Here is a 25,827-nt window from a genome sequence, read left to right on the forward strand (position 1 = left end):
CTGCCCTGCCCTGCCCTGCCCTGCCCTGCCCTGCCCTGCCCTGCCCTGCCCTGCGCTGCCCTGCGCTGCCCTGCCCTGCCCTGCCTGCCCTGCCCTGCCCTGCCCTGCCCTGCCCTGCCCTGCCCTGCCCTGCCCTGCCCTGCCTGCCCTGCCCTGCCCTGCCCTGCCCTGCCCTGCACTGCCCTGCCCTGCCCTGCCCTGCCCTGCCCTGCCCTGCCCTGCCCTGGGCTGCCCTGCCTGCCCTGCCCTGCCCTGCCCTGGGCTGCCCTGCCCTGCCTGCCCTGCCCTGCCCTGCCCTGCCCTGCCCTGCCCTGCCTGCCCTGCCCTGCCCTGCCCTGCCCTGCCCTGCCCTGCCCTGCCCTGCCCTGCCCTGCCTGCCCTGCCCTGCCCTGCCCTGCCCTGCCCTGCACTGCCCTGCCCTGCCCTGCCCTGCCCTGCCCTGCCCTGCCCTGCCCTGCCCTGGGCTGCCCTGCCTGCCCTGCCCTGCCCTGCCCTGGGCTGCCCTGCCCTGCCTGCCCTGCCCTGCCCTGCCCTGCCCTGCCCTGCCCTGCCCTGCCCTGCCCTGCCCTGCGCTGCCCCAGAGCTGGCTTCGTGAGGCGCGCAGGGACGCCCCGGGGCCTGAGGGCTGGCTCTGGGAACCTCCGCGCTCGGCCTTACGGTCTTGCCCCCTTTGATGGGTGTGCAGGGCCAGGACGGCACACCCCAGGATAGCAAAATGCGGGTGGGAGCCCCCCTGGGGACCGGGCCAGGCCGTGGGCGGCTCCAAGTGCCCAGCTCTCGGCGGAGCGCCCTGGGAGACTTCTGTCCACGCTCGGGAGCGGCGGTGAGGCTGCGGAGTCCTGTCGTCTCAGACCCGAGCCCGAGCGGGGCTGAGCGCACGGCGGCGCCCGCCGCCCTGCGCTGGTGATCGGGGTCTCGGCCGGGGCCGCGGCCCTGCGCTGGTGATCGGGGTCTCGGCCGCGGCGGGCTCCCCGGCACCCGTGCTCCCGAGAACAGACGGTGACTCGTACCTGAGGTCCTGGGGCGCCGGCGACACCCTGCGGGGAGAGGGCGAGGGGCCAGCACGCTCAGGGCACCGCACGGCCCGGCGGTGCCGCCCACCCCGGAGCCCACGGCCCCACTGCTCCGGTGGGCTGAGTCCGTCACTTCCCAGCGCGTTCCCGCCCCAGCCCTTTTGCCAATGGGAAGGGAGCAGTGGAGACACACTGGGGCGCCTCTCAGCCAGACCCCGTGTCCCCACCTCCCCTGTGCCCTGCCCGACTCGGCCGGGAGCAGGTCGCCAGAGGCCTTGGCAACCTCCCAGCAGGGTCTTTAAGAGGTGTTTCAGCGGCTCATCCCCCGGGGGGGGGCTCCCCACCCCCCAACCACGCTGTCGACGTCCCTGGAAGGCCACCGGCCCCACGGCCTCGCCGAGAAATAGGGGCCAAGAGGCCAAGTTCCTGGGCCACCGCCGCACTGCACCCATCAGCCCACCCCCCATGCAGGAGACAACTTACAAGGCTGCCCTTCTGGCCTGGTGCTCCTGGGGGGCCCTCCTTGCCTGGAGGTCCTGGGGGCCCCTGGGGGGAGGAGAGTGTTGTGAGGCCTGGAGGGGACCTGGCTGCCACACAGATCCACAGGAAGGACACCCACGGCGTTCACCCCACTCCCAGCACCGGGGACCCCACGGCGTTCACCCCACTCCCAGCACCGGGGACCCCACGGCGTTCACCCCACTCCCAGCACCGGGGACCCCACGGCGTTCACCCCACTCCCAGCACCGGGGACCCCAGGGTGCTCACCCCACTCCCAGCACCGGGGACCCCAGGGTGCTCACCCCACTCCCAGCACCGGGGACCCCAGGGTGCTCACCCCACTCCCAGCACAGGCCTCCACGGTGCTCACCCCACTCCCAGCACAGGACCCCAGGGTGCTCACCCCACTCCCAGCACAGGACCCCACGGCGTTCACCCCACTCCCAGCACAGGGCCCCACGGTGCTCACCCCACTCCCAGCACAGGGCCCCAGGGTGCTCACCCCACTCCCAGCACAGGCCCCCAGGGTGCTCACCCCACTCCCAGCACAGGCCTCCACGGTGCTCACCCCACTCCCAGCACAGGCCCCCAGGGTGCTCACCCCACTCCCAGCACAGGGCCCCAGGGTGCTCACCCCACTCCCAGCACAGGCCCCCAGGGTGCTCACCCCACTCCCAGCACAGGCCTCCACGGTGCTCACCCCACTCCCAGCACAGGCCCCCAGGGTGCTCACCCCACTCCCAGCACAGGGCCCCAGGGTGCTCACCCCACTCCCAGCACAGGGCCCCAGGGTGCTCACCCCACTCCCAGCACCGGGGACCCCAGGGTGCTCACCCCACTCCCAGCACAGGCCTCCACGGTGCTCACCCCACTCCCAGCACAGGCCTCCACGGTGCTCACCCCACTCCCAGCACAGGACCCCAGGGTGCTCACCCCACTCCCAGCACAGGGCCCCAGGGTGCTCACCCCACTCCCAGCACAGGGCCCCCACGGCACTCACCCCACTCCCAGCACCGGGGACCCCACGGTGCTCACCCCACTCCCAGCACAGGGCCCCCACGGTGCTCACCCCACTCCCAGCACAGGACCCCACGGTGCTCACCCCACTCCCAGCACAGGGCCCCCACGGCGCTCACCCCACTCCCAGCACAGGGCCCCCACGGCGCTCACCCCACTGCCAGCAGATGAGCAGGACTTACCGGGATGCCGGGAGACCCGGGGGGCCCCACCTGCCCAGGCACTCCAGGAAGGCCTGCTGGTCCATGCTTGTGTGCATGTGATCTATTGAACCCGAAGTAGCCAGGCTCTCCCGGCAGGCCTGGGACGCCAGGGGGCCCTGGGGGGCCAGGGAAGCCTCGGGGACCCTAGACACAAGAGACATGGTGCTGAGCCCTCCCCAGCCAGCTCTGCCCCCCCCCCCCCATGGTCTCGGGACCACAGCCCGGTTCACACTGCCAGGAGGTGGCAGGCCATGGCCACTCACCCTGAGGGTCTCCAGGTCCCCACTGAAGCCGGAGCCCTCCATGTCGATGAATGACTAAGGACAGAGACGGAGGCCATCAGCAGAGCGCTGGCTACCCCGCCGACCCCCAGGATGGCCTCGCCTCTCCGCTCCCTGACGCCCGCCCCACGGGCCGGGCGCTCCTAACGTCCGCGGGAGAGGCAAAGGCACCCGGCGGGGCTCCTCTGTGAAGCATGGCGGGCGAGGGGCTCTGCACGCCAGAAGCCCCCCCGGGACCCTTCCCAGGCTGGAGGGCAAAGACCCACGGGGAGGCCAGGGGGACTCACCAGCTTGTCTTGTCTGAAGGGGGCTCCCGGAGGCCCTGGAGGGCCTTGGGGTCCTGGAGGTCCTCTTGGGCCAACGCCAGGATCTCCCTGTGATGAACGACCCGTCACACCGGGGCCCAGGCTGGGGCGGGGCGGGCGGGGCAGGGCAGGTGGGGCGGGCGGGGCGGGGCAGGTGGGGCGGGCGGGGCGGGGCAGGTGGGGCGGGCGGGGCCTGCACGCTCACCTTCTCGCCCTTTGGGCCCACATCTCCCGGGGTCCCTGGGAAGCCCTGTGGTCCAGTGTCCCCCTGGAAGGCAAGGGCAGGGGCTGGGCCGGGAGAAGCACCCCTCTCTCCCGGCACGGCACAGCCTGGTTTCCGGCCAGTGCGGGGCACAGGGAGAGGCTGTGCAGGGCTCTGCGGGGGGGGGGGGGGGACGACACTTCCGGCCACAGAGGGGCCTGCGTCCCGGGAGCACTGAGGAGGGGAGGGGACACTTCCGGCCACAGAGGGGCCTGCCTCCGGGGAGCACTGAGGAGGGGAGGGGACACTCTGGCCACAGAGGGGCCTGCGTCCGCGGAGCAGTGCTCAGGGGCCCTGTGTGTGGTCTCCACCTTGTGTCGGCTAAGATGGCTGCCCGGGGCCTCTCCAGACAGTGAGTGGCGTCCCGTCTGTGTGTGCGCACGCGTGTACTCGTGTGCCTGGGCGTCCCGTCTGTGTGTGCGCACGCGTGTACTCGTGTGCCTGGGCGTCCCGTCTGTGTGTGCGCACGCGTGTACTCGTGTGCCTGGGCGTCCCGTCTGTGTGTGCGCACGCGTGTACTCGTGTGCTGGCGTCCCGTCTGTGTGCGCACGCGTGTACGCGTGTGCCTGGGCGTCCTGTGTGTGTGCACGCGTGTACTCGTGTGCCTGGGCGTCCCGTCTGTGTGCGCACGCGTGTACTCGTGTGCTGGCGTCCCGTCTGTGTGTGCGCACGCGTGTACTCGTGTGCCTGGGCGTCCCGTCTGTGTGCGCACGCGTGTACTCGTGTGCTGGCGTCCCGTCTGTGTGTGCGCACGCGTGTACTCGTGTGCCTGGGCGTCCCGTCTGTGTGCGCACGCGTGTACGCGTGTGCTGGCGTCCCGTCTGTGTGTGCGCACGCGTGTACTCGTGTGCCTGGGCGTCCTGTGTGTGTGCGCACGCGTGTACTCGTGTGCTGGCGTCCCGTCTGTGTGTGCGCACGCGTGTACTCGTGTGCCTGGGCGTCCTGTGTGTGCGCACGCGTGTACTCGTGTGCTGGCGTCCCGTCTGTGTGTACGCACGCGTGTACTCGTGTGCTGGCGTCCCGTCTGTGTGTACGCACGCGTGTACTCGTGTGCCTGGGCGTCCTGTGTGTGCGCACGTGTGTACTTGTGTGCTGGCGTCCCGTCTGTGTGTGTGCACGCGTGTACTCGTGTGCCGGCGTCCCGTCTGTGTGTGCGCACGCGTGTACTCGTGTGCTGGCGTCCCGTCTGTGTGTGTGCACGCGTGTACTCGTGTGCTGGCGTCCCGTCTGTGTGTGCGCACGCGTGTACGCGTGTGCTGGTGTCCCGTCTGTGTGTGCGCACGTGTCCCCATCTGTGTACACGTGTGCGCTCGTGGCACACCCGCGTGGGCTGGGGCGGTGGCTGAGCGCTCGCTAACTCCCCGCGGCGCCCAGTAGTCTCCCAGGCTGCTGTCCCCAGGTGCCCGTCACCCCCGGGCGGGCACGTGACCAGCATGCGGGATCCTGTCTGCACGGCACCCCTAGACGGTCCACCTTCTCGCTGCCCGCTTCCCCTGGAAGGGAGAGTTGGGAGCCTCTCCTGTTTTCCGGGGACTTAGCCCCAGCCTCCGCCCGCAGGCGGACTTGAATTTGCTGGGTGGGGGCTGCCTGCTGGGGGCTTCACTGCGGGTCAGGGCCAAGCCCACGGCCTCGGCAAGCATGAGTCCAGCTCAGAAGGAAGAGCAAACTTACAGGTTTTCCGTCTTCACCAGGGCCCCCCTGGAACGTGTAAGAGGAGCAGTTAGAGCTGGGGATCGCTGACAGAGAACCCCTCCCGACCCTCCCAGCCCCCCAGCCACCACCTCCGGCGGCCGGCTCCTGACCGCAGCCCACGTGGAGGGCTTTGCCTCTGCGTCCAGCCCGTCCGGCTCCGCGCCCAGGGGGACAGCGGGCACCTGCTCTCCGGGGTTTCAGGATGTGGACGCAGCCCACCTCCCCTCCTGCCGGAGCCCCGAACACCAGACTGGGCCGGACCACCAAGGAGAGCAGGGTACTCACTGGCTTGCCGTCCCTTCCTGGGGTGCCGTCCTTCCCTGGTGGTCCTGGCGGTCCTGGGGGCCCTTGTGCTCCAGGGGGAGGTTGAACGTCGGAGCCCGGCACCACTGGGCCGGGCCCCGGAACACCGGACTCTCCCTTCTGCTCCTTCCAGCCTCCCTAGGGGTCAGGGCCATGGGAACACGCTGCCGTGACCGCAACCACCTCCCGCTGCGCCACACGCTGCGTCCCAGAGGGGACGGGCAGGGTGGACACAGAGGGACGGGCAGGGTGGACACGCGGAGGGACGGGCAGGGTGGACACAGAGGGACGGGCAGGGTGGACACAGAGGGACGGGCAGGGTGGACACGCGGAGGGACGGGCAGGGTGGACACAGAGGGACTGGCAGGGTGGACACAGAGGGACAGGCCGGGTGGACACGCAGAGGGACAGGCAGTGTGGACATGCGGAGGGACGGGCAGGGTGGACACAGAGGGACGGGCAGGGTGGACACAGAGGGACGGGCAGGGTGGACACGCGGAGGGATGGGCAGTGTGGACATGCGGAGGGACGGGCAGGGTGGACACAGAGGGACGGGCAGGGTGGACACAGAGGGACGGGCAGGGTGGACACGCGGAGGGACGGGCAGGGTGGACACGCGGAGGGACGGGCAGGGTGGACACAGAGGGACGGGCAGGGTGGACACAGAGGGACGGGCAGGGTGGACACACGGAGGGACGGGCAGGGTGGACACACGGAGGGACGGGCAGGGTGGACACACGGAGGGACGGGCAGGGTGGACACAGAGGGACGGGCAGGGTGGACACAGAGGGACGGGCAGGGTGGACACACGGAGGGACGGGCAGGGTGGACACACAGAGGGACGGGCAGGGTGGACACACGGAGGGACGGGCAGGGTGGACATAGAGGGACGGGCAGGGTGGACACAGAGGGACGGGCAGGGTGGACACGCAGAGGGACGGGCAGTGTGGACACGGAGGGACGGGCAGGGTGGACACAGAGAGACGGGCAGGGGCTGAGGGGCTTTGCTAGGGTCACAGTGAGAGGAGCAGGCAGAGGGCTCGGGGAAGGTGGCCTCACCTCAGGGCTCTGGACACCTTCGTCCCACACGCCAGCCGATTCTGAGTCAGGAAGGGTGGGAGCTGCTCAAACAGAGGGGCCACTGTCACTGGGAGTGGCTCAGCCGTGCTGGGCTGGGCTGCCCCGTCCCAGGCTGTCCCAGGCTCTGCTCTGGGCTGGGCTGCCCCAGGCTGTCCCAGGCTCTGCTCTGGGCTGGGTTGCCCCAGGCTGTCCCAGGCTGTCCCAGGCTCTGCTCTGGGCTGGGTTGCCCCAGGCTGTCCCAGGCTGTCCCAGGCTCTGCTCTGGGCTGGGTTGCCCCAGGCTGCCCCAGGCTGTCCCACGCTGCCCAGGCTCTGCTCTGGGCTGGGTTGCCCCAGGCTGTCCCAGGCTGTGCCAGGCTCTGCTCTGGGCTGGGTTGCCCCAGGCTGCCCCAGGCTGCCCCAGGCTGTCCCAGGCTCTCCTTTACTCTGGGCTGCCCCGCCCCAGGCTGTCCCAGGCTGCCCCAGGCTGTCCCAGGCTCTCCTTCACTCTGGGCCGCCCCGTCCCAGGCTGTCCCCACCACATGCCTGGGGTGGGGTGGCGATGGCATTGACCAGGGCAGGCACAGAGAAGAATCAAAGTTAACACACAACCATGCAGCCATCCTAAGCAAGCCAGTGAAGCTGAAACCTTCCAGAACATTCTTCCTGGATTTAAGAGAACTTGACCCATCAAAATGCCTTCGTATTATCTTTTTCTTCTTTCTAGTATATAATCTGAAAATTGAATCCTAACGGAAACCCCGAGTTGAATGTGTCGGGGTCTGCCTATACCTAAGAGACAGGCCCCTTCTCCCGCCCAGGGGCTGCTTGGCTGCTAGCCCCTCCCATCTCCTTCCGGGTCCCAAACCGGAAGAGATGCCAAACCAGCCCCACCCTCTCTGCGAGCGCGGGTGCCACCATGGCACCGGAGACCCCAGAGGCCCGGTCCTTGGGGGGCTGTAGTCTCCGCCCATAGAGGAAGTTCCGTGACATCACCGTGATGGACAGTTCACTAGCCAATCGTTAATACCCAGTCAGCCCCTCCTCTTCCTGCCGCCATTACTGTTATATAAGCCCCTCCCTTGAATAAAATCCTTTGGAAGCCGGTAGACCACCGGGCGGCTCCCCGGGATCTCCGTGTGAGTGTCGTCTCTTAAACGTAAGGGGGCTGGGCACGCGCGGGGATTTCGGCAGCCCTAACTCTTCTCAGCTTAGCCCGACAGGGACCCGCTCTGTCCCCCCGCCGGCGGGAGAAGCGCGCAGAGCCGACTGTCCCCCACAATTGGAGGCTTATGTCTCCCCCGGGGGGGGGGCGTGGAGCTTAAGCCCGGCATGAATGAACCCCAGATGTGGATGTAGACCCACCCGCAGGTACCTCACCCCTCATGGGCTCCCCCTCCTCTCCCCCCCCTTCAGGTCTGTGGTGTCAGTCGGGACCCTCCTTCCTGTGCCCCCTGCGTCTTCTCAATGCTCTGCAAGCCAACAGCTGCCAGCCCCATCCACAGCCTCGACAGGCACCCCGTGGCTCCGCACGTGGCCTCGGTCCTGTCTCCTTCCGCGTGTCCTGTGCTCAGCCAGGACTACCGTGGCTGAGCTGCGTCCCGGCTGCTGTCTGACCGCTTCCCGGCCGCCTCTGAGCCAGCCATGTCTCTTACGGATTTGTGTACACCAGAAAAGGCCAAAGACAGCTGCAGAGGACAGGTCACCGCGCCACGGCAGAGGGTGTCCCGGACGCCACCAGGGCCACCAGCTGCCTCCCCGGCCAGGGCAGGCTTCGGCAGGCCCGCCCGGGCCGCCCTCCTCCCCACACGGGCCCCGCCCCTAGGCTCAACGGCGGCGGAGCCGGGCGGGAGAGGCCCGGACGCCTCCGGCCTCTGCTCCGCGTTGTCCACCGCGGGAGACGAGACGCGGTGTACCGTGGGTGTCGCGTTCCCCGGGGGCTGCTGGGAAAACGTGTACCTCCCTAGTGGGTTTGGGTTGGGGACTGGGCACCATGGCTGGTGGGCTTTGAGGCCTTTTAGCCAAACTTGCACCAGCCAACGCCGAGGACACCACCGAGCTACCCAGGCCGCGTGCTTGGCTGTGTGTGTGCTCGGGGCTCCCGTGTGTGCTCACGGCGGTGTATATTGTGTGCTCACGGCTCTGTGGGACACTTGCCTCCACTTCCAGAAGGAATGGAATCCAAATATACTTCTGGCCTGAGGCCACTGTGCAGCTACGGGCCCTGCCCCGACCCCTCCGCTCACCATGGTGGGGCCCACACGGCTGCGCTGGTATCCACACCACCAGCCTGCCCTGACCAGACACACGGCTGTGCTCCATGTCCACACCACCACACGGCTGTGCTGTGTCCACACCACCAGCCCGGCCCGGACCAGCGGGCACGGTGGCCAACCTCATCCAGTCACCACACCGCCACCAGGGGGCAGCAGGCTCTTTCTGGAGGAAGGCTGGAGTCTGGGCGGGCTCTGAAATCCCTACCTGGGGGCTGCGCAAAACTGCAGAACTGGCTACCGAAATCTAAAAGACCAAAGACACTCATTGGTCGGGAGACGCCATACTGCCAAGGCATCCACGCCACAGACGCACTGAGCCTGTGCTCTTTTGCTTTCTCCATCCACACGAACGCGCACAGGGCCTGGGAAGCCAAAGAATGGCTCTGGAGGAAGAGCACCGCCCAATTCCAAGAGCAGGACAGAGGCCGGTGACATTGCCACACAGAGAGTGCAGATCCACGGGAGAGAAAACAACCAGGAAGAGACGCAAGTATGCACAACCAATCTTCAACACAGGCACAAGGCAGCCTTTCTAATACACAGTAAGGAAATAACTGGCCTAGATAAGCAAATAATAATAATTAATAATAAAAAATGTTAATGCTGTCTTGGGCCTTGAACCCAGGACCTGGGCACTGTCCCGAGGCTTTTGTGCTCAAGGCTAGCCCTCTACCACTTGAGCCACAGCGCCATGTCTGGCTTTTGGGTGGTTAACTGCAGATAAGTCTCATAGACTTTCCTGCTGGCACTGGCTTTGAATCATGAGCCTCAGATCTCAGCCTTTTGAGTGTCTATGATTACAGATGTGAGGCATGGACACCCAGGAGCAAAATAAGTAAATAAAAATAAAAATAGGGGCTGGGAATATGGCTTAGTGGCACGCGGTGGCCACGGGTGGGGACGGTCCCTGATGGGCCACTCCCACCTCTGGGGGCACCCCGAGCAGCGTCACCTCCGAATGAATCCACCACGATCTCGTCCTCGGCTTCTTCAGTTCTGGAATCCTCCAGGTGGCTCCCTTCAGCCAAGGGCGGGAGCGTGACCGGGGGAGGCAGGGGCAGGCCAGGCTGCAGGGGCGAGTCCTGCAAGAGGGGAGCCGTGAAGGAAGGCGTCGGGGCGCGTGCTTCCCCCCCAGCTCGGGGGCTCGGATCGGAAGCGAATGATTTGCCTGAGTTAAGAAAGATGGCTAAGAACCGTTCTAGCACTCTGGCCAGAGCAGGCTTGGGGAGTTTGTCACCGGGGTCCAGGTGTGGGGGACCTCGGGGGGCCCAGCTCGGGTGCCGGCTGGCTTCTGTCCCTCCTGCCTGCAGACCAGAACTCCCCACGGGTGGGGCTCAGGAACCCTGCACGGTCGTGGGCTGTCCTCTCGCGGGGCACGGAGCGTGGACACAGTCCCGTCCCTGTGGCCGCCACCCGCCAACAATCCCCTTGAAGATCAGGATGCTGGCGGAGGGGCCGATGGCGCCCCCGGGGAGGAAGGAGCCGGCGACTCCGGCAGCCCGGGGTCCACATCGCCGCTCTGCCGAGGGACCACCCCACCCCCACCACCGGGCAGGGCCCTGGCGGAGACCCTCCCAGGCCCCAGACGTGGTCGTGGCCCCACCCGGTGACTCACCACGTCCTCTCGGTGGGGCCTGTGGCTGTCCTCGAGGCCACTTCCAAAATCTCCAGATACCTGTGGAGGTGAGGCAAGTCAGGAGGAAGGGGGACCACGGCCGACCCCCAAAGAGGCCACGCGGGGCCCTGCCAGCCAGAGGCCCTAGTGCCCAAGGCCACACCAGGCCCTTTACCGCCCGGACTGGCCACGCCTGAGCTTCCCTCTGCCCGCGTGGTTTTAACGCAGTGCCCCGGAGAAGCACCGTCCAGCCGACCCTTGACATGTCATGAAGGCGGCCAGGCTGGGGAAGGGGCAGTGGTGGCCGCACGGGGCAGCTGCCAAGTCTAACACTGAGTTGGTGCTGCCTCGGCCACCTGCTGAACAGCACAGGGTGGTGGGGGGACAGGGTCTCCCCGGGGAACAGCACGGGGGACAGGGTCTCCCCGGGGAACAGCACGGGGGACAGGGTCTCCCCGGGGAACAGCACGGGGGACAGGGTCTCCCCGGGGAACAGCACGGGGGACAGGGTCTCCCTGGGTTTTCTTTCCTCCTGTCCTTTGCCTTCTAGGGCTGGTGTCGCTTCCTGTCAATGTCCTGTAATTGTGCACAAGCCAACTAGACACACAGGCACACATGCAGACACACCTAGACACAGAGACACACAGCACACACCCAGACACACAGTCACACCTAGACACAGGAACACACACACAGGCACACAGAGAGACACGCCTAGACACACAGCACACACCCAGACACACAGTCACACCTAGACACAGGAACACACCCAGACACACAGGCACACACAGAGACACGCCTAGACACACAGCACACACCCAGACACACAGTAACACTTAGACATACAGGCACACGTACAGACACACTGGCACACACAGAGATACTTAGACACACACAGATACAGACATATGCACAGACACAGAGGCACCTGCAGACACACCTAGACACACAGGCACAGACAGACAGAGACAGGAACATGCACAGACACACCTCGACACATGCAGACGCTCAGGCACACACAGAAACCCATCTAGACACAGAGCCACATGCACAACAGATTTGCCCTGCAACACAAAGACATACATCACACACAGCATATGAACAGATATACACTTCACACACATCCATGCACACGCCATATTCATGCATTACCCAAGTACACACCACACACATGTACCTACAGACACCAACGACACCACGACGCATCCTACACACATACCACAAACAATCCACATAGACACACACACTGAAGATACCACTCTCCCAGCCATGTACACACACACACACACACACACACACACACACACACACACACGCTTTCACTGTAGCAATCTTCCATCGGCCTGTGGCTCGTTAGCGGCGGTTTCTGCCATTTGCTTTCTGTTCTGTGTTTTCAAACGTCAGGAGTCAGTACGAGGCTGTTCCGGGTCCCGGCGCTCAGAGTGGCATCTTCTGGAGCCCGCCCTGGAGCCTGATCGGGGCCTGACCTGCCCTCCTCCCCGGGAGCCCGGCCCTCCGGGAGGTCGCTCACCCCGTCGTCCTCATCCTCGTCTTCCTCCTCCAGGCAGTGTGCGGGGCTCACCTTGGGGTCTCCACGCACCCTCAGCTCTGCGATCGCCCCCTGCGTGGAGGGAAGGCGTCAGGGAGGAGCTCGGGCCTCGCGCTGGCAGAGGCAGCCCGGGGTGACTGGGTGGAAGGGGCCCGGGGCCGGGGAGGGCAGGAGGGGGGGTCCCAGGGCCTCTGACTCGGACCTTCAACGTTCAACCCAAACCAGAAATGGGGGACCAGCCGCGAAAGGAGCCCACAGCACTGGCAAAGTTTCGGGTTCCTGTTTCCACACAGTCGGTCTGGGCCCTCTCAGCCGTGAGTGGGCACCAGACACCCCCTGCCCTCAGGGGTCATGCGTGCAAGGCTTCCGGGGAGGGCAGCCTTGGCGGGGCGGGGAGGGGGGCGTCGAGGCAGGGCCCAGCAGCACCTTGAGAGCACGTTGGGACCAGGCTTCCAGAGCCCAGTGGCCACGCCCTTGCCTCCTCTGCTCTCGGGCGGCAGGGCGGAAGGAAGGGGGTGCGGTGGTGGAAGGTGTCTCTGTCTCTGCCGGACGCGGCGGTATTCACCCTCGCTTTTACTTAATGATCTCCAGATATGGTTGGTGGTTTCCTAGGCCGAGGCCATGTTGTGTCATTTTGGGGTGACCTTTCAACCACTCCCACGACAGAGTGAAGAGCCAGACTAAAGCCATTCTGAAGTCAGGCCCCACTTTACCACGCGAACCTGAGATAAGCAGGCCCTGTGAGCAGACCCAGGACAAGCCCATTAGGGCCCAGCCGGTCAAGAACTCTAACCACCTGGGAATGCTTAACTCTGACTCTGACCGCCCCCAGAATGCCTCGAACCCTGAGCCAATCAGATTTGTACCCGTGTCCTAAGCTTGCTTGCTTGAACACCTGATGGCTGTAACTTTGTTTTTTGTCTTGCTTGAACACCGGATGGCTGTAACTTTGTTTTTTGTCTTGCTTGAACACCTGATGGTTGGAACTTTGTTTTCTGCCTTTATAAGCCCTGTGCAATCGCAGCTCGGGGCTGTCCTCCTAACCTCCGCTGTGTCGGTGGGGAGGACGAGGCCCGATCTGCAGCTCGCCTTGCTTTTGCGTTTCGGAACGTCTGAGCCTCGGTGGCCTTCTTGGTGGTCTTCTCGCGACTTGGCATAACAAGAGGAGTCTGGGTGGGAACCAGCAAGCGTTCCCAACAGCAGCTCTGCCCCCGGGGGCGTTTGTGATGGAGGAGGCTCCGGGGCTCCCACACCACAGCGCGGGCCCAGGTAGCCAGGCCGCTGAGAGAAGGCCCCCCTGCAGACAAGCCGCCCCCTCTCCGGGGGGCTGGCAGCGCCCACCGAGGGCAGGGAAGCCCACCATCCTCCCTCGCCACAGCCAGCCTGGCCGGAGCACTGAGCGGGTAAGACGCCAGTTGTGCAAAAGCCGCGAGACCCACTGCAAACATCCGACGGACTTCAGTCCAGGAGTTAGGAAATCCCGAGGCACCGGAGCCGCGGGCATGGCAGCCTCCCGTGAATAAAGACTGTGTGAAGTGCCGACACGGGTTTTCACTGTGAGGGGACTGCTCCCTGTGCTGAGGCCCTGACATGGGAGCTGCTGGCTGGGGTCTCCCTCTGTCCCCAGGACGCCCCTGGGGCTCCGGGGCGGCCTCTGGGCCACGCCCCCGGCTCCTCTCAGCTTGGCGGTGCCACCGCCTGGAGGGCTCAGCCTCTCCTGCCCACTGGAGGCCGAGTCCCCGCCGCCTCTGTCCTCAGCCTCCACGGTCAGCCCGGCTCTGGCTTCCCCAGGACCAGCCTCTCGTCTGCTTCCTCATCTCCCATCTCATCTCCCCTCCATCATCTCCCCTCCGTGCCGGCCCAGGCTGATGTCACTGCACACAGCGCTCTTCAATTCCTCCGTCTGGTTCAGTGAGAGAATGATATTCTTGGGGTGACATCGTGCCTAGGTTGCACCCTAACGAATACCATTTTAGCTCAGAATAAAACAGGTTCAAGGTGCTGGTCATGAAGAAGAGGGGTGTAGAGGCCAGGGGACCACCAAGAGGCACGGGGAGATAGCTGACATTGGGCAGGTCCCATCCTGCCCCCAGTCAGAGGGGACGGGGGCTGGCGTGGCGGGGGCAGGGGCCGGCGTGGCGGCCTTCGGTGGAAGGAGCGGAAGAGGCGAGTGCTCTGGAGAGGAAGGCCGTGTTGAATGGAGGCACCCACAGCCGGGGGCGGGGGGGGGGGCTGAGCAGCCTCCGGGAGACTCAGAGGGAACAAACCACAAAAGACCCCCAGAACTGGGTATTACAGAGGCAGGAGGGTTGTAAATTCCAGGCTGGGCTGGGCAACAAGGGCGGCTGTGTCTCGGGGAAAGCAGGAAAAGAACAGCAGTGAACAAACATGTCTCTGGAGCGGTCAACCCAGCGCAGACCAAGATGGCGCAGGCAGCGGCAGCAGGCCAGGGTGCCTGGCCCAAGGCCCCCGAGGAGCCCAGGGCCGCCTGGCGCCCAGCCTCAGCTTTCGCCCTTCCACCCGGTAAAGATCCCGCCCCCATGGGGGGGTTAGCCTGGTTTAACCACATAAACAGGACACATCCCAGTGGTTTTATAAAAGGTAAAAAGGCAAATGACAAACTGGGAAATAAATATTCTTGTGCCTGGGTGCTGTCCCTTAGCTCTTTTCTAGTCAAGGTTGATGTTCTACCCTCGAGCCACAGCTCCGCGCCTGGCTTTTGGAAATAAGAGTCGCATAGCATTTCGTGCCTGCGCTGGCTTTTAAGTAGATCCTCAGAGTAGCCAGGATTACGAGTGCGAGCCACCGCATCTAGCTGAGTCAGGAAAGTGACATTTTCAGGACACAACACCCAAGATAAGATTCTTTCAAATAAATCAATAAGAAGTGGCTGAACCCGGTTATGTAAGACCACAACGGATCGAATGCAAACAGCCAACACAAAGCTTGTCTTCGGAAATGCGACTCAAAACACCCAGGTGCCCCGCCTGTCTCCGGCCGGCCGGCCTGTTCTGCACGGCCCTGGCGGGGCTTGGAGCCTCCGCCGCCCGGCTCCACCCTCGCGCCCCGCCGCGCCCCCGAGCGTGGCTGGGCCCCGAGTGCGAGGCACAGGTGTTCCGGCTACAGCAGGAGAGCCCCGCAGACCCACGGGCTCCTCCGCTCCACTGGAAATGCCTGGAGTCCCCCCCGCCCCCCGACAGCACGCCGCGCTCAGACCTTGCAGGTCATCACGTTTGAGGATCCAAAGGAAAACACAAAGAGGCTCAGTTTGGTGTCAAAGTCCGGGTAGCTTCTGAGCCCAGAGGGTGGAAGGCCAGAGCGTGGACTGAGAGCAGCTCCACACAGCAGGCCTGGTCCGGGTCACAGTCGACAGTCTGTCCCCCAAGGACACGCCCCCGCCGCCACACACCTGGGCGCCCAGCCCCGACAGCTGGTGTGTCCACAGGCGTGAGCCGGGGCGGTGCGGGCGCCGGCGCCCACGCTCCGCTCCCGGGGCTCTGGGAAGCTCTGGGAAACGGCTCCACGGCCTGTCGCGTCAGGAGGCCACGGGGAGCTTCCCGGGGGCGCTCGAGGGCAGGGCCAGCCCAGGCTGCTCTGGACGGGGTGGCCTGGACCAGAGTGCCAGAAGAGACATGCCCCCGCCCCCCCAGCCAGAGGGACTAGGCGCCTGCACTGGGGCCTGCTCCCCCCCCCGGCCCTGGGTGGACACCCGCCCCCTGGTCCCCGACACGCAGGAGGGAAGGGGGTTACCTCGAACTTGTCAGGGTCCGCGCCTCCAGCCTGACCCACGAAGAGGCGGGCTCCCGGCTCCAGCTCCAGGCCCCGCGATGACCGAGCCAACGGCACCCTCTGGAGCTCCTCACAGTCCAGGTAGAGCGCCGCGGTGCCACCGTCCACGCTGAGCGCGAAGCGAGTCCACCGGCCGGCGCGCGCGGGCAGGCGGAAGCTGGCGGCCGTGCGGGTGCGCGCCGCGCCGGGCTCGGTGTAGAGCAGCGAGACGTTCCGGCGCCCGCCCTGCGCGCCCGAGAGCTTCACGCCCAGCGACACCACGGCCTGCGCCGCGTCCGTGACGGCCAGCAGCACGCCCGCGCCCGTCGTGGCCGGCCGGACGTGGAACAGCAGCGAGAAGTCGCGGAAGGAGAGTCTGGGGAAGTGGCTCTGCGCCCCCTGGCCACTGTGGGCGCCCGGGCCGAAGTGGAAGGCGGGGCCCACGTCGGGGTCCTCGATGTGGGTGACCTGCGGGGGCAGGGGCTCCCTGAGGAGCTGCGGCAGCCCCACCTCCTCCACGGCGCTCTCTGCGGAGAGAAGGACGCCTGTGAGTGCCCGCACTGCCCCCGGGGCGCCCCGCTCCGCCCAGCCCTCGGGGCTCCGTGGCCGGTGGTCGGCAGCGTCGTCCCGTGACCTCCAGGAGGGACGCCGCTCCTCACGCCGCAGGCCGGCGCGGGGGCCCCACTGCCAGTGCGGGCCCCCCAATCCCTCCTCGACTCCCCACAGGTCGCCAGGGGCACCACACGGGGAGGAGGGGCTCCCCGCAGCCCCAGGCGGGCTCCCTCATTCGCTCACATCACCGCGGAAGCCCACGCCAAACCCGGCGCCGCCCTCCCCGTCCTCCAGGGAATCCTCCATGCCGCAGGATACGCTAGAGCGGCCGAGGTGCCGGCACCGTGCGCCCACCCCCATCTCCTGTCCTTCCCCACGAGACCAGAGGCCGCCGCGGGGCCCGGGCCCCGCTCCCCGCGCCGCTCCCGGGGCTGAGCAGACCCCCGCACCCCATCTGGAGGGCAGGGTCAGCGATGGGCACGGCCGGGAGGGGCCCTGGCCGGGCCACATGTCCTCCGGGGCCCCCGGGCAGCCCGGCCGGCCGGCTGGGGCTCTCTGCAGCCTCGCCGCGTTCCCTGCTCTCAGTCCGGCGTGCCGGCTGGCCGTGGAACAGGCCGCCATGTGGGCAAGGCCTCGGCGGGACACGGCCTGGTCCCGCTGCCCACCTCCCCAAGGCCGGGAGCGGGGGAGGGGGTGGGCAGCCAGGCCCGCGGCCACCTCCCGCCCGCAGACAGACGCTGAGGCCCACCATAACGTCCCGCGGCAGTGCCGGGGCCCTGCGTCCACTTGCAGATGCTCTACCGCTAGTGCAGAGGCAGCACGCGCCCGCCCGCCTCGGTGCTGGTGATGAGGCCCTCGCCACGCCGGTCGGGCAGCGACAGGCCCCGGGCTCCACGCTGACCCAGGGCACGGCAGCAGCTGCTTCCACAGTGGCCCCCGGGACCCGGCAGGGGGAGGGGGCGCGGCCGGCTCCTCCCAAAGTCCGCCATTTCCTTTGCCTGTGAATGCCAGGGCCCTAAGATCACGGCTCCATCCTCTGCGTAAGGCACCGAAAGAAGAAGGTCACCGCCTCCCACGCGTGGGCGCGGGCCAGCTCTCTTGGGCGGGAGGACAAATGCTCTCTCAGGAGTGAAAGCCTGCCCCCCCCCCCCCCGCTCTGGGACTCACAGGAGGTCTTTCTGGAGAGGAGGAGGGAGGGCAGCCCTTCAGCCAGCGGAGCGGAGCGGAGCCCCGTCTAGCTAGCTGTCCCCAGATCCGGGATGCAGGGACTCTGTTCCTTCCATGGTGGTTTGGGAAGCCAGTGTTTTAGCCTGGCCCCTTTAAGCGGACAATGGAAAAACAGCAGCCAGCATCCCCCGCAGTGAGGAGAGGCCTGGTCAGCAAGGATTCCCCAGTGCTCCCAAGCCCTCCAGAACAGCCTCCTCCCCCGTGCTCCCGAGACACTGAGCACAGCCTCCTCCCCCGTGCTCCCCAGACACTGAGCACAGCCTCCTCCCCCGTGCTCCCCAGACACTGAGCACAGCCTCCTCCCCAGTGCTCCCGAGCCCTCGAGAACAGCCTCCTCCCCCGTGCTCCCCAGACACTGAGCACAGCCTCCTCCCCCGTGCTCCCCAGACACTGAGCACAGCCTCCTCCCCCGTGCTCCCCAGACACTGAGCACAGCCTCCTCCCCCGTGCTCCCCAGACACTGAGCACAGCCTCCTCCCCCGTGCTCCCCAGACACTGAGAACAGCCTCCTCCCCCGTGCTCCCAAGCCCTCGAGAACAGCCTCCTCCCCAGTGCTCCCGAGGCACTGAGAACAGCCTCCTCCCCGTGCTCCCCAGACACTGAGAACAGCCTCCTCCCCCGTGCTCCCCAGACACTGAGCACAGCCTCCTCCCCCGTGCTCCCGAGACACTGAGCACAGCCTCCTCCCCCGTGCTCCCCAGACACTGAGCACAGCCTCCTCCCCCGTGCTCCCCAGACACTGAGAACAGCCTCCTCCCCGTGCTCCCCAGACACTGAGCACAGCCTCCTCCCCCGTGCTCCCGAGACACTGAGAACAGCCTCCTCCCCCGTGCTCCCCAGACACTGAGCACAGCCTCCTCCCCAGTGCTCCCGAGGCACTGAGAACAGCCTCCTCCCCGTGCTCCCGAGGCACTGAGAATAGCCTCCTCCCCCGTGCTCCCCAGACACTGAGCACAGCCTCCTCCCCAGTGCTCCCCAGACACTGAGCACAGCCTCCTCCCCCGTGCTCCCCAGACACTGAGCACAGCCTCCTCCCCCGTGCTCCCCAGACACTGAGCACAGCCTCCTCCCCCGTGCTCCCCAGACACTGAGCACAGCCTCTCCCCCCACAGAGAGCAGCCCTCTGTGTCGGGGATGGGGGGGGGTGGGGCTGAGGCAGTCAGGAATGTAGTTGATTTCTTTCCAGAAGCACAGCCTTCGCTCTCAGCCTCATCCTCACCCATCCAGGGCCGAGGGCAGGTCTGGAGCTGCCGCTTGCCCTTGCCCGTCTCCCTTCCTGGTAGAGTTAGGGTCTCTCCCCTGCTGGGCCTGCCGGCTCCTGAGCTGGCGTCCTGCGTCTGGCCCCGGAGGGATGACAGGCTAGCCCAGGATCTTCTAATTCAGCACAGGAGAAGAAAGCGGGTCGAAACACTGGACTGCACCCAACAACTCCTGCGGAACCTTCTAGAGGAACTGACCATTGTCCTAAAGCCATAGGGAACTAACTACAATAGCCCCACACCATTTCCAGCTCCCGGGGTCTGTTCAGAATCTGTGCACACAGCAGCGGAGGGGCCCATGCGCCCGGGGGGACCACAGACCCATCCGCGCCGGGCTCACACTCGGAATCCAGTCATCACCACACCCACAGGAACCCAGGAGCGAGAACACAACACACACCCCGGCACAGGGCTGCCTGTCCCGCAACAGGCCGAGACGCTGGATTGTGACTCGGCCTGCGGAGGGCTCTGGGGTATCCACCCCTTTTGTCTGGTTCCGTTCCAGAAAGCAGGAGGCCCCCAGGCTTAGCGCGGGACGTCTGGAGGGGCAGCTCAGCGCCCCCTCTCAGGGAGCCCCGCTGCCTCTGCTCTAAGATAGACGCATGTAGGGCCCTCGTGGAGGTGAGAAGGGGAGACCGCCAGCATTCACCGTTAATTAAAAAGCACAAAATGATACGGTAAGGCGGCCACGTGTGTCAGCCGCCAGAACGCACGGAGGCTCTCCAGTGGGGTAAGAGGCAAACAGAGACCACGTCAGGCAAGGAGCAAAGAGCAAAGGGCAAAAGCAGCATCGACGGGCCAAGGGGAAACACCGGACAAACGGCCGCACAGCAAGCATTGCGACAGGTGTCCGATGGAGCAGAGTTCAGGGTGAAGGTTCCGGGGGCCCAGGGCCGGCGTGTTCCACACCGCTGAGCGCAGCCCCGCCAGCTGCCGCAGACGTGCACCTGGCGCCGAGGCCCACGCCTGTCTGTAATGACAGGCCCTGGGGTCCCCGCTCAGCCCCCCCCCCCCCCCCAGCCATGAGACACACAAGAGACTTCCTGAGCGAGGCGGTGTTTATGGGAAACCCTGCAGTCCCGACTTTGTTCCTCGGTAGTGATTACAGAGAACAGGCCTGGCGCAGCAGGGCCCTGCCTTCGTGCCAGGAGAAAGCCGCTTAGCCACTGCCGGGGAGGCGGGACCCACACGCAGCCGGCCCCACGCGCGCGAGTCCACCTCCGACGCGAGGTGCCCACGCCGGGTGTCCCCTCCGTGGCTGGGGCGGGCGCGGGGTGCCGGCTAGCACACGTCTGACGGCATGGGTCCTCGAGACTTGAGGGCAGGTGCTCAAAAGTGCCTTCCCGCAGGGGGCGGGGGAAACGACAGAGCAGGGAGCACCAGGAATGGCCAGGCTTCCGGGAGGATTTGACTTCCGGTCACTCAGTGCTTGGCAGCAGCTGGCCCGGCTCCCGCCCCCTTCCCGGAAGGTTGTGGGCACAGCCTGAGGAGCCGGCCTGGGCCGAGGGACCCGCCCCCCACCCTCCCCGTGGGGAGTCCGGGCTCCGTCACGGACCGAGCTTCTGATGGCAGAGGCGGACGAGGACGTGGAGTGCCGTCCTCACCTCTCAAGGGCAGCCGCTTGCCCTGTGGCCGGTGACTCTGGAGGAGTTAAAAGGGGGCCCCTCCTCTCCCACCTTTTAACCTTTCTCGTTTTTCTGTTATCCACTCTCGAGGGCCGATCATTAAAGTTCAAAAGGCTGAAAAACAACCCTCCATGAGCAAAATCAGGTGACTACCAGTGCACAGGAAAAGGGACAGGTTCACAAAAGACTGGAAGACTTACATTTACATCTCAGGTTGGGGCACCAACAGCCCGCAAATAAATAAAATCAAGTGAAATCAGCAAACAATTAGGAAGGAGGGGAAGTGCCGTTTTACAGTTTCCATATTATTAGGTTCAAATGTCCAGTTTCTAACCAAAAAAAATCAGAAGAAATGCAAAGAGATGGAAAAGTGTGATACATTCAAAGGAATAAACAAAAAGACCACGGGGAAGATCTACTCAACAGGCTTGAAAACTCTCCTAGAGGCACTCGGTGTCCGGAGAACTGTGGGGAAGGTCAAGCAATGCTGAACGAAACGGAAATTTTTTTATCAAGGAGATCGAGAAGCAAAACAGAAGCCAGGAAGACACTCTGGAGCCGAGCAGCACGGTAACTGAAAGAAAGAGTTCACTAGAAAGATTCAAGGGCAATGTGCGTGTGGAGACAGAACCAACACACGGAGCAGAGGACCATGGAACTCCCTGAGGCCAGCCAGAGAGCCCACACCCTGTGACACCATGGGTGTGCAGACACACACACACGGGGACGTGTGGACACACACGAGGGACACCCAGGGGGTACACACACACACACACACACACACACACACACACACACACACGGGACACCCAGAGAAAGGAAAGGCGCGCTGCAGGCAGATGGGAAGAGGGCACCCAAAGGCAGCAGATGCGAACAGCTCATCACGTTCCAAGGATCAAGGGCCACACCTCGGTGCCATCTTGTCAGCTTCCTCCCCTGAGTCTCTGGGGGCCAGAAGGCAGTGGCCGACATCTCCAAGGTGCAGAAGGGAAAGCAATCACCCATCCAACCAAGAATCAACAACGCTGAGTCTGAAAACACTGACATCTCCAAGTAAGCAAACATGGAGGACTTGTGTTACCAGCAAGCAGACCCCCTGGAAGGGTGCTGGGACCGCTCCTACATGGGGGTGGGGGTGGGGGAGGTAAAGATGGGGGCGGGGGGGGGGGGGTGAAGGCCAGCCCGCAGTGCGAAGGCAGAGGAGGAGGGCATGAAGACCTCAGGAACCCACCTTATTAGAACTCTGATTTCTAAGGGCACATTTTATTTTCTACATGATTTAAGAAACAATTACATCTTCACGTGGAATTATTTGCCTAAAAGCCTTGTAACTGCTGAGGGTTATAACTCCACATTTTGTTTTCTACATGTTTTTATATAATTTAAACAAAATTTCAAAGAACTGTTCATTTATGTTTTGGGGACACAGAATGTGTAGATGTGATTACGCAGTACCAACAACCCAAAGTGGGTTGGGGCGGGACTGTAAAGGAACAGCATTCATAAGCTACTGAAGGCGGGCTGGTGTGTTATAACTTCAAGGTGCTCATTGTAATCCTCCCAGGTAACCACAGAGAAAATAAAAACAAAATATGCATCAAAGCAATTAGAAAGGAATTCAATAATTACATTATTAAAAAACTCATCTAGGCTGTTAGGGTGGGGGGGGGGAGGGGTGGACAGTAGAGACCAGGTCTGCGAAACAAAAAACTTCTTGTCAAATGGTATTTCCACAGGTTTGGGTCAGCGACCCAACATTATGTAACTAAAACCAAACAACTACTCAACATAAAAAGGTCTAAAATAGACCTCTCAGTGGATCACAATAGCTCAACAGCTATGTATGTACGTTCATATAAGACAAGGATAAGCAAACTCTATTGTTGGCGTTATATTTAAAGTTCTAGGTGAATTCCCTTTGGCGTAGGCCACGTGGCTACTGTATATGATTTTGGTACACTGGGTATTGTATATATGTCTACCTGATCTAGGGAAGGGAAAGAAAAATGAAGGTGTAAGATATCACAAGAAATGTACTCACTGCCCTATTATGTAACTGTACCCCTTTTGCACAACACCTCGTCAACAAAATTTAATTAATAAAATAAAAAAAAAACTCATCTAATTCAGAAAGTGAGAGAGAACAGTCAAGATCGGGGGCATAGGTAGCACAGACAGCAAAATGACCCGCGAATGTCACTGGCGGTCATAAACTTTAAGGCAAATGCATTAAACCTCAGAGTAAAGACAGTGGTGGAATGGGCTTAACAACTACACTCTCACTATAATCGTGGGAGACGCGAATACTCTAACAGGTGGGAAGGAGAGCACGGGACAGCAGTCTACACAGGCAGCGGCAAAATGAGCTTAAATTGAAAACATAAAAAGGTTATAAGAAACAAGGGGGCTATATTATGAAAAGATGTAATACACAAAGAAGGTATGACAATTAAAAGCACTTATGCACCTTACAACCAGTTGACACATATGAAGCAACTGAGGGAACAGAGGAGCAAGAGCTGCCCCTGCGATAACGGAGGAGGACTTCTCTGTCGATGCCTCCAGCAGGGGACGGACAGAAGACCTGAAGAGCATGTTAACCCACCAGAGCCAACAGGCACGCACAGAACAACAGCGTCCCTTAGAACCAGTGACCTCAGCAAGGCAGCGGACCTCTGTCACACGGAAACATGGCGCTTCCGGCAGGAGCAGCCAATGGTCTGCAAAGGCAATTACAGAAACAATGATGCTTAGGACCTAACTCGGTCAGAAAGGTGAAAGGCTCGTAGGATGAACACTGCAGAGCACTGCAGAGAGACAGGAAGATGAACACGAGTTGAAATGCCTCTGGTGTTTTGCGGGGAGACTGGATGGAAACCTCCGTGGCGCCTAGAGCAATCTATAAATACCAGAAATGTACCCCTCCCAGTTCTGAGGCTGGGAGTCGAGGCCAGCTCGAAGGCTAGTCTCTGGGTCCACGGCAGAGCCTTCTTGCTGCATTTCTGAGAGGGACAGCACTCTGCCTTCCCGAGGTAGAGAGGCTGGCTGGGAAGGACGCTCAACCCACTCACGACGTGGCGTCCCCGGCCACACCTCTTCACGCTCCCGCACTGCCGACGCGCTGTCCACATGAACCGGGACTCACGCGTTCGAACAACGGCTGGCGCAGACATCCCCGAAGCTGACCTACAGACTCACTGCCATCCCTGCCAAAATCTCAAAGACAGTTTTTGCCTAAATAGAGAAACCCATCCTGAAATTCATGCAGAATCTCAAGGAACCCCAAACAGCTGAAACAATTTGAAAAGGAACCAAGCTGGAGGGTTCACAGTTCTCTACTTCCAAGCTTCCTACAAACCCCCCAACGCCAGCCCAGCCTGACGCTGGATACAGACAGACATATAGAGCCAGGCACAACGGCACATGCCTTAACCCCAGCACTTGGGATGCTAAGGCAAGCGCATCCGAAGGCCGAGGCCAGTCTGAGCTATATAGCCAGATCCTTTCCTGCTCGTGGCTGGGGCTCTACCACGTGAGTCCAGTTGGTGCCACAGTCGGTGTTGGATGTGTGGGGCTGTGTGGCCCAGCGGGCAGGAAGCTCCTTTCTAGCTTGGAGACCGTTTGCCGTGGCTCCCACACACTGCTGGCCCACGCCAGGCGGTGAGGAATCAGCGATGGTTTCCACAGGGCTGGCTAGGAGCCCCAAGGCAGGAGCTCCTGGCCAGGAATTCCTGGATAGTCTCGCTGGCTCCGGCAATGTCACGGAAGAAGGAGGCAGCCACGGGCCCTTCACCTGCTCCTCACGCTCCTTCCTGAAGTGCCGTATTGGATCTCCTCATGCATAGGAGGCCACCGTGTTCATGCCAACTTCAGAGATAGAAGAGGGACCAGTGAACGGAGGACTTGAGGGGATGGGGCTGCTCAGGTGACAGCCGACTATGGTGCTGAGAAAACTGGGTATCCAGGTGCCAAAGCATGGGGCAGACCCTCACTTGCCGACATCTACTACCGAAGACCCGAAGACCTACCAGTGCCACATACCCAGCAACCCCGATGGCCAAAGACAGGACGGTGAGAGCGCAGGAAACAGAACTCGCTATGTTGGATTGAAATCCCTCTATACAACTACTTAAAACTAATATTTCTTAAGAAAAGAAAGGCTGGCTACGACGCCACAGGCAACAGAGAAACAACAGGAAAATGGGTCTCATGATGTTTTAAAACATCATTGCATCAGAAGACCGCAGAGTAAGACGTAGCCCACAGAATGGGAGGAAACGTTCGTGAATCATGTAGCCAAGAAGGGATTACCGTCCAGAACATAAGAGAACTCTTCAGGTCCAACAGAAAAGCAAATGGCCTAAGTAAAAAATGGGCAAAGGACTTGACACTTCTCCAATGAGCAGTGCAATGAAAGTGTGCACAAGGTCACGCAAAGCCGGGGAACCAAAGTCCAAACCGCTCTGAGAGGCAGCTCACACCCACGAGGACGGTCACTGGATGGCTCTTCTGGCCTAACAGACAAAAGAACAAACTAGAAGGAAATGAAAAGGCCGAAAATAAGTGTTTCACATCAATGTCCACACAGACACATACACAGACAGAGGCACCCACGGAGGTGCACACACAGACACAGGCACACCCACAGGCACACAGACCCACACAGGTGCACACACAGACACACTCACACACGCAGGTGCACAGACCCACACAGGTGCACACACACTGACACACGTGTTCACTGCAGCGCTGTCCAGAAGAGCCGGGATGAGGAGCCCGCCCAGACACTCCCGGGCAGCTGATCAGGGGCACGTGGTCACAGGTGATGGAAATCTTGTCGCTTTGGCGCAGATGAGCCTGGTGGATGTTACGACACCGGGTTCAGAGACCAGCCCCGCGCGAGCTCACTTATCGGTGGGATCTGAACACGCTGAACTGGGAGGCCGAGCACGGAGCTGCCGTTACCCAGGTGGGCAGGTGCTAGCGCCGGCCTCAGGGCACACAATGATGGGGGTCAGTACCTCCCAACGCCCCGAGGCAACCATGACGTCCACATGTACATGAAATCACACGGGCTCCCGGGTGGCCTCACGGACCCGAGCCGCGGAGAAGCCCTGGCCCTGCGGGCGGGCGGCTCCGCCTCACAGGGACCGGCTGTCTGTGGGAAGCCCCGCGGCGTCATACAACAAGTATTTGCAGCGTGCCGGGAGGGAGGGGTAAGCGCTCGGGTACTTTTCCACGGGGGTGGTCTTGCCTCCTTCCGGAATCAAAGTTAAGTAGAATCCTCAAGTTCACCGAAGCGTTGTGAAGCACAGTAACAT

At 63.1% G+C, this 25,827-nt stretch overlaps 1 protein-coding gene across 3 annotated transcripts in view; it reads right to left on the reverse strand.

The window, feature by feature from the left end:
• The window catches only part of Col18a1 (collagen type XVIII alpha 1 chain), an 89,138-nt gene that overhangs the window by 19,192 nt on the left and 44,119 nt on the right, over positions 1-25,827 (reverse strand). For 2 of the 3 annotated variants that reach the window (XM_048346079.1, XM_048346078.1), the window contains exons 3-15: positions 15,826-16,370; positions 12,058-12,147; positions 10,527-10,586; positions 9,864-9,993; positions 6,637-6,701; positions 5,560-5,715; positions 5,254-5,280; positions 3,526-3,588; positions 3,303-3,389; positions 2,998-3,051; positions 2,714-2,878; positions 1,497-1,559; positions 1,011-1,037 (exon numbers count right to left, since the gene is read on the reverse strand). In XM_048346079.1, the coding sequence (XP_048202036.1) occupies positions 1,011-1,037; positions 1,497-1,559; positions 2,714-2,878; positions 2,998-3,051; positions 3,303-3,389; positions 3,526-3,588; positions 5,254-5,280; positions 5,560-5,715; positions 6,637-6,701; positions 9,864-9,993; positions 10,527-10,586; positions 12,058-12,147; positions 15,826-16,370 (1,532 nt within the window). The remainder of the gene's footprint in view (positions 1-1,010; positions 1,038-1,496; positions 1,560-2,713; positions 2,879-2,997; positions 3,052-3,302; positions 3,390-3,525; positions 3,589-5,253; positions 5,281-5,559; positions 5,716-6,636; positions 6,702-9,863; positions 9,994-10,526; positions 10,587-12,057; positions 12,148-15,825; positions 16,371-25,827) is intronic. The other variant, XM_048346080.1, reaches the window with a different exon arrangement.

Source organism: Perognathus longimembris, chromosome 5 (assembly GCF_023159225.1).
Source record: "Perognathus longimembris pacificus isolate PPM17 chromosome 5, ASM2315922v1, whole genome shotgun sequence".
Lineage (NCBI taxonomy): Eukaryota > Metazoa > Chordata > Mammalia > Rodentia > Heteromyidae > Perognathus > Perognathus longimembris.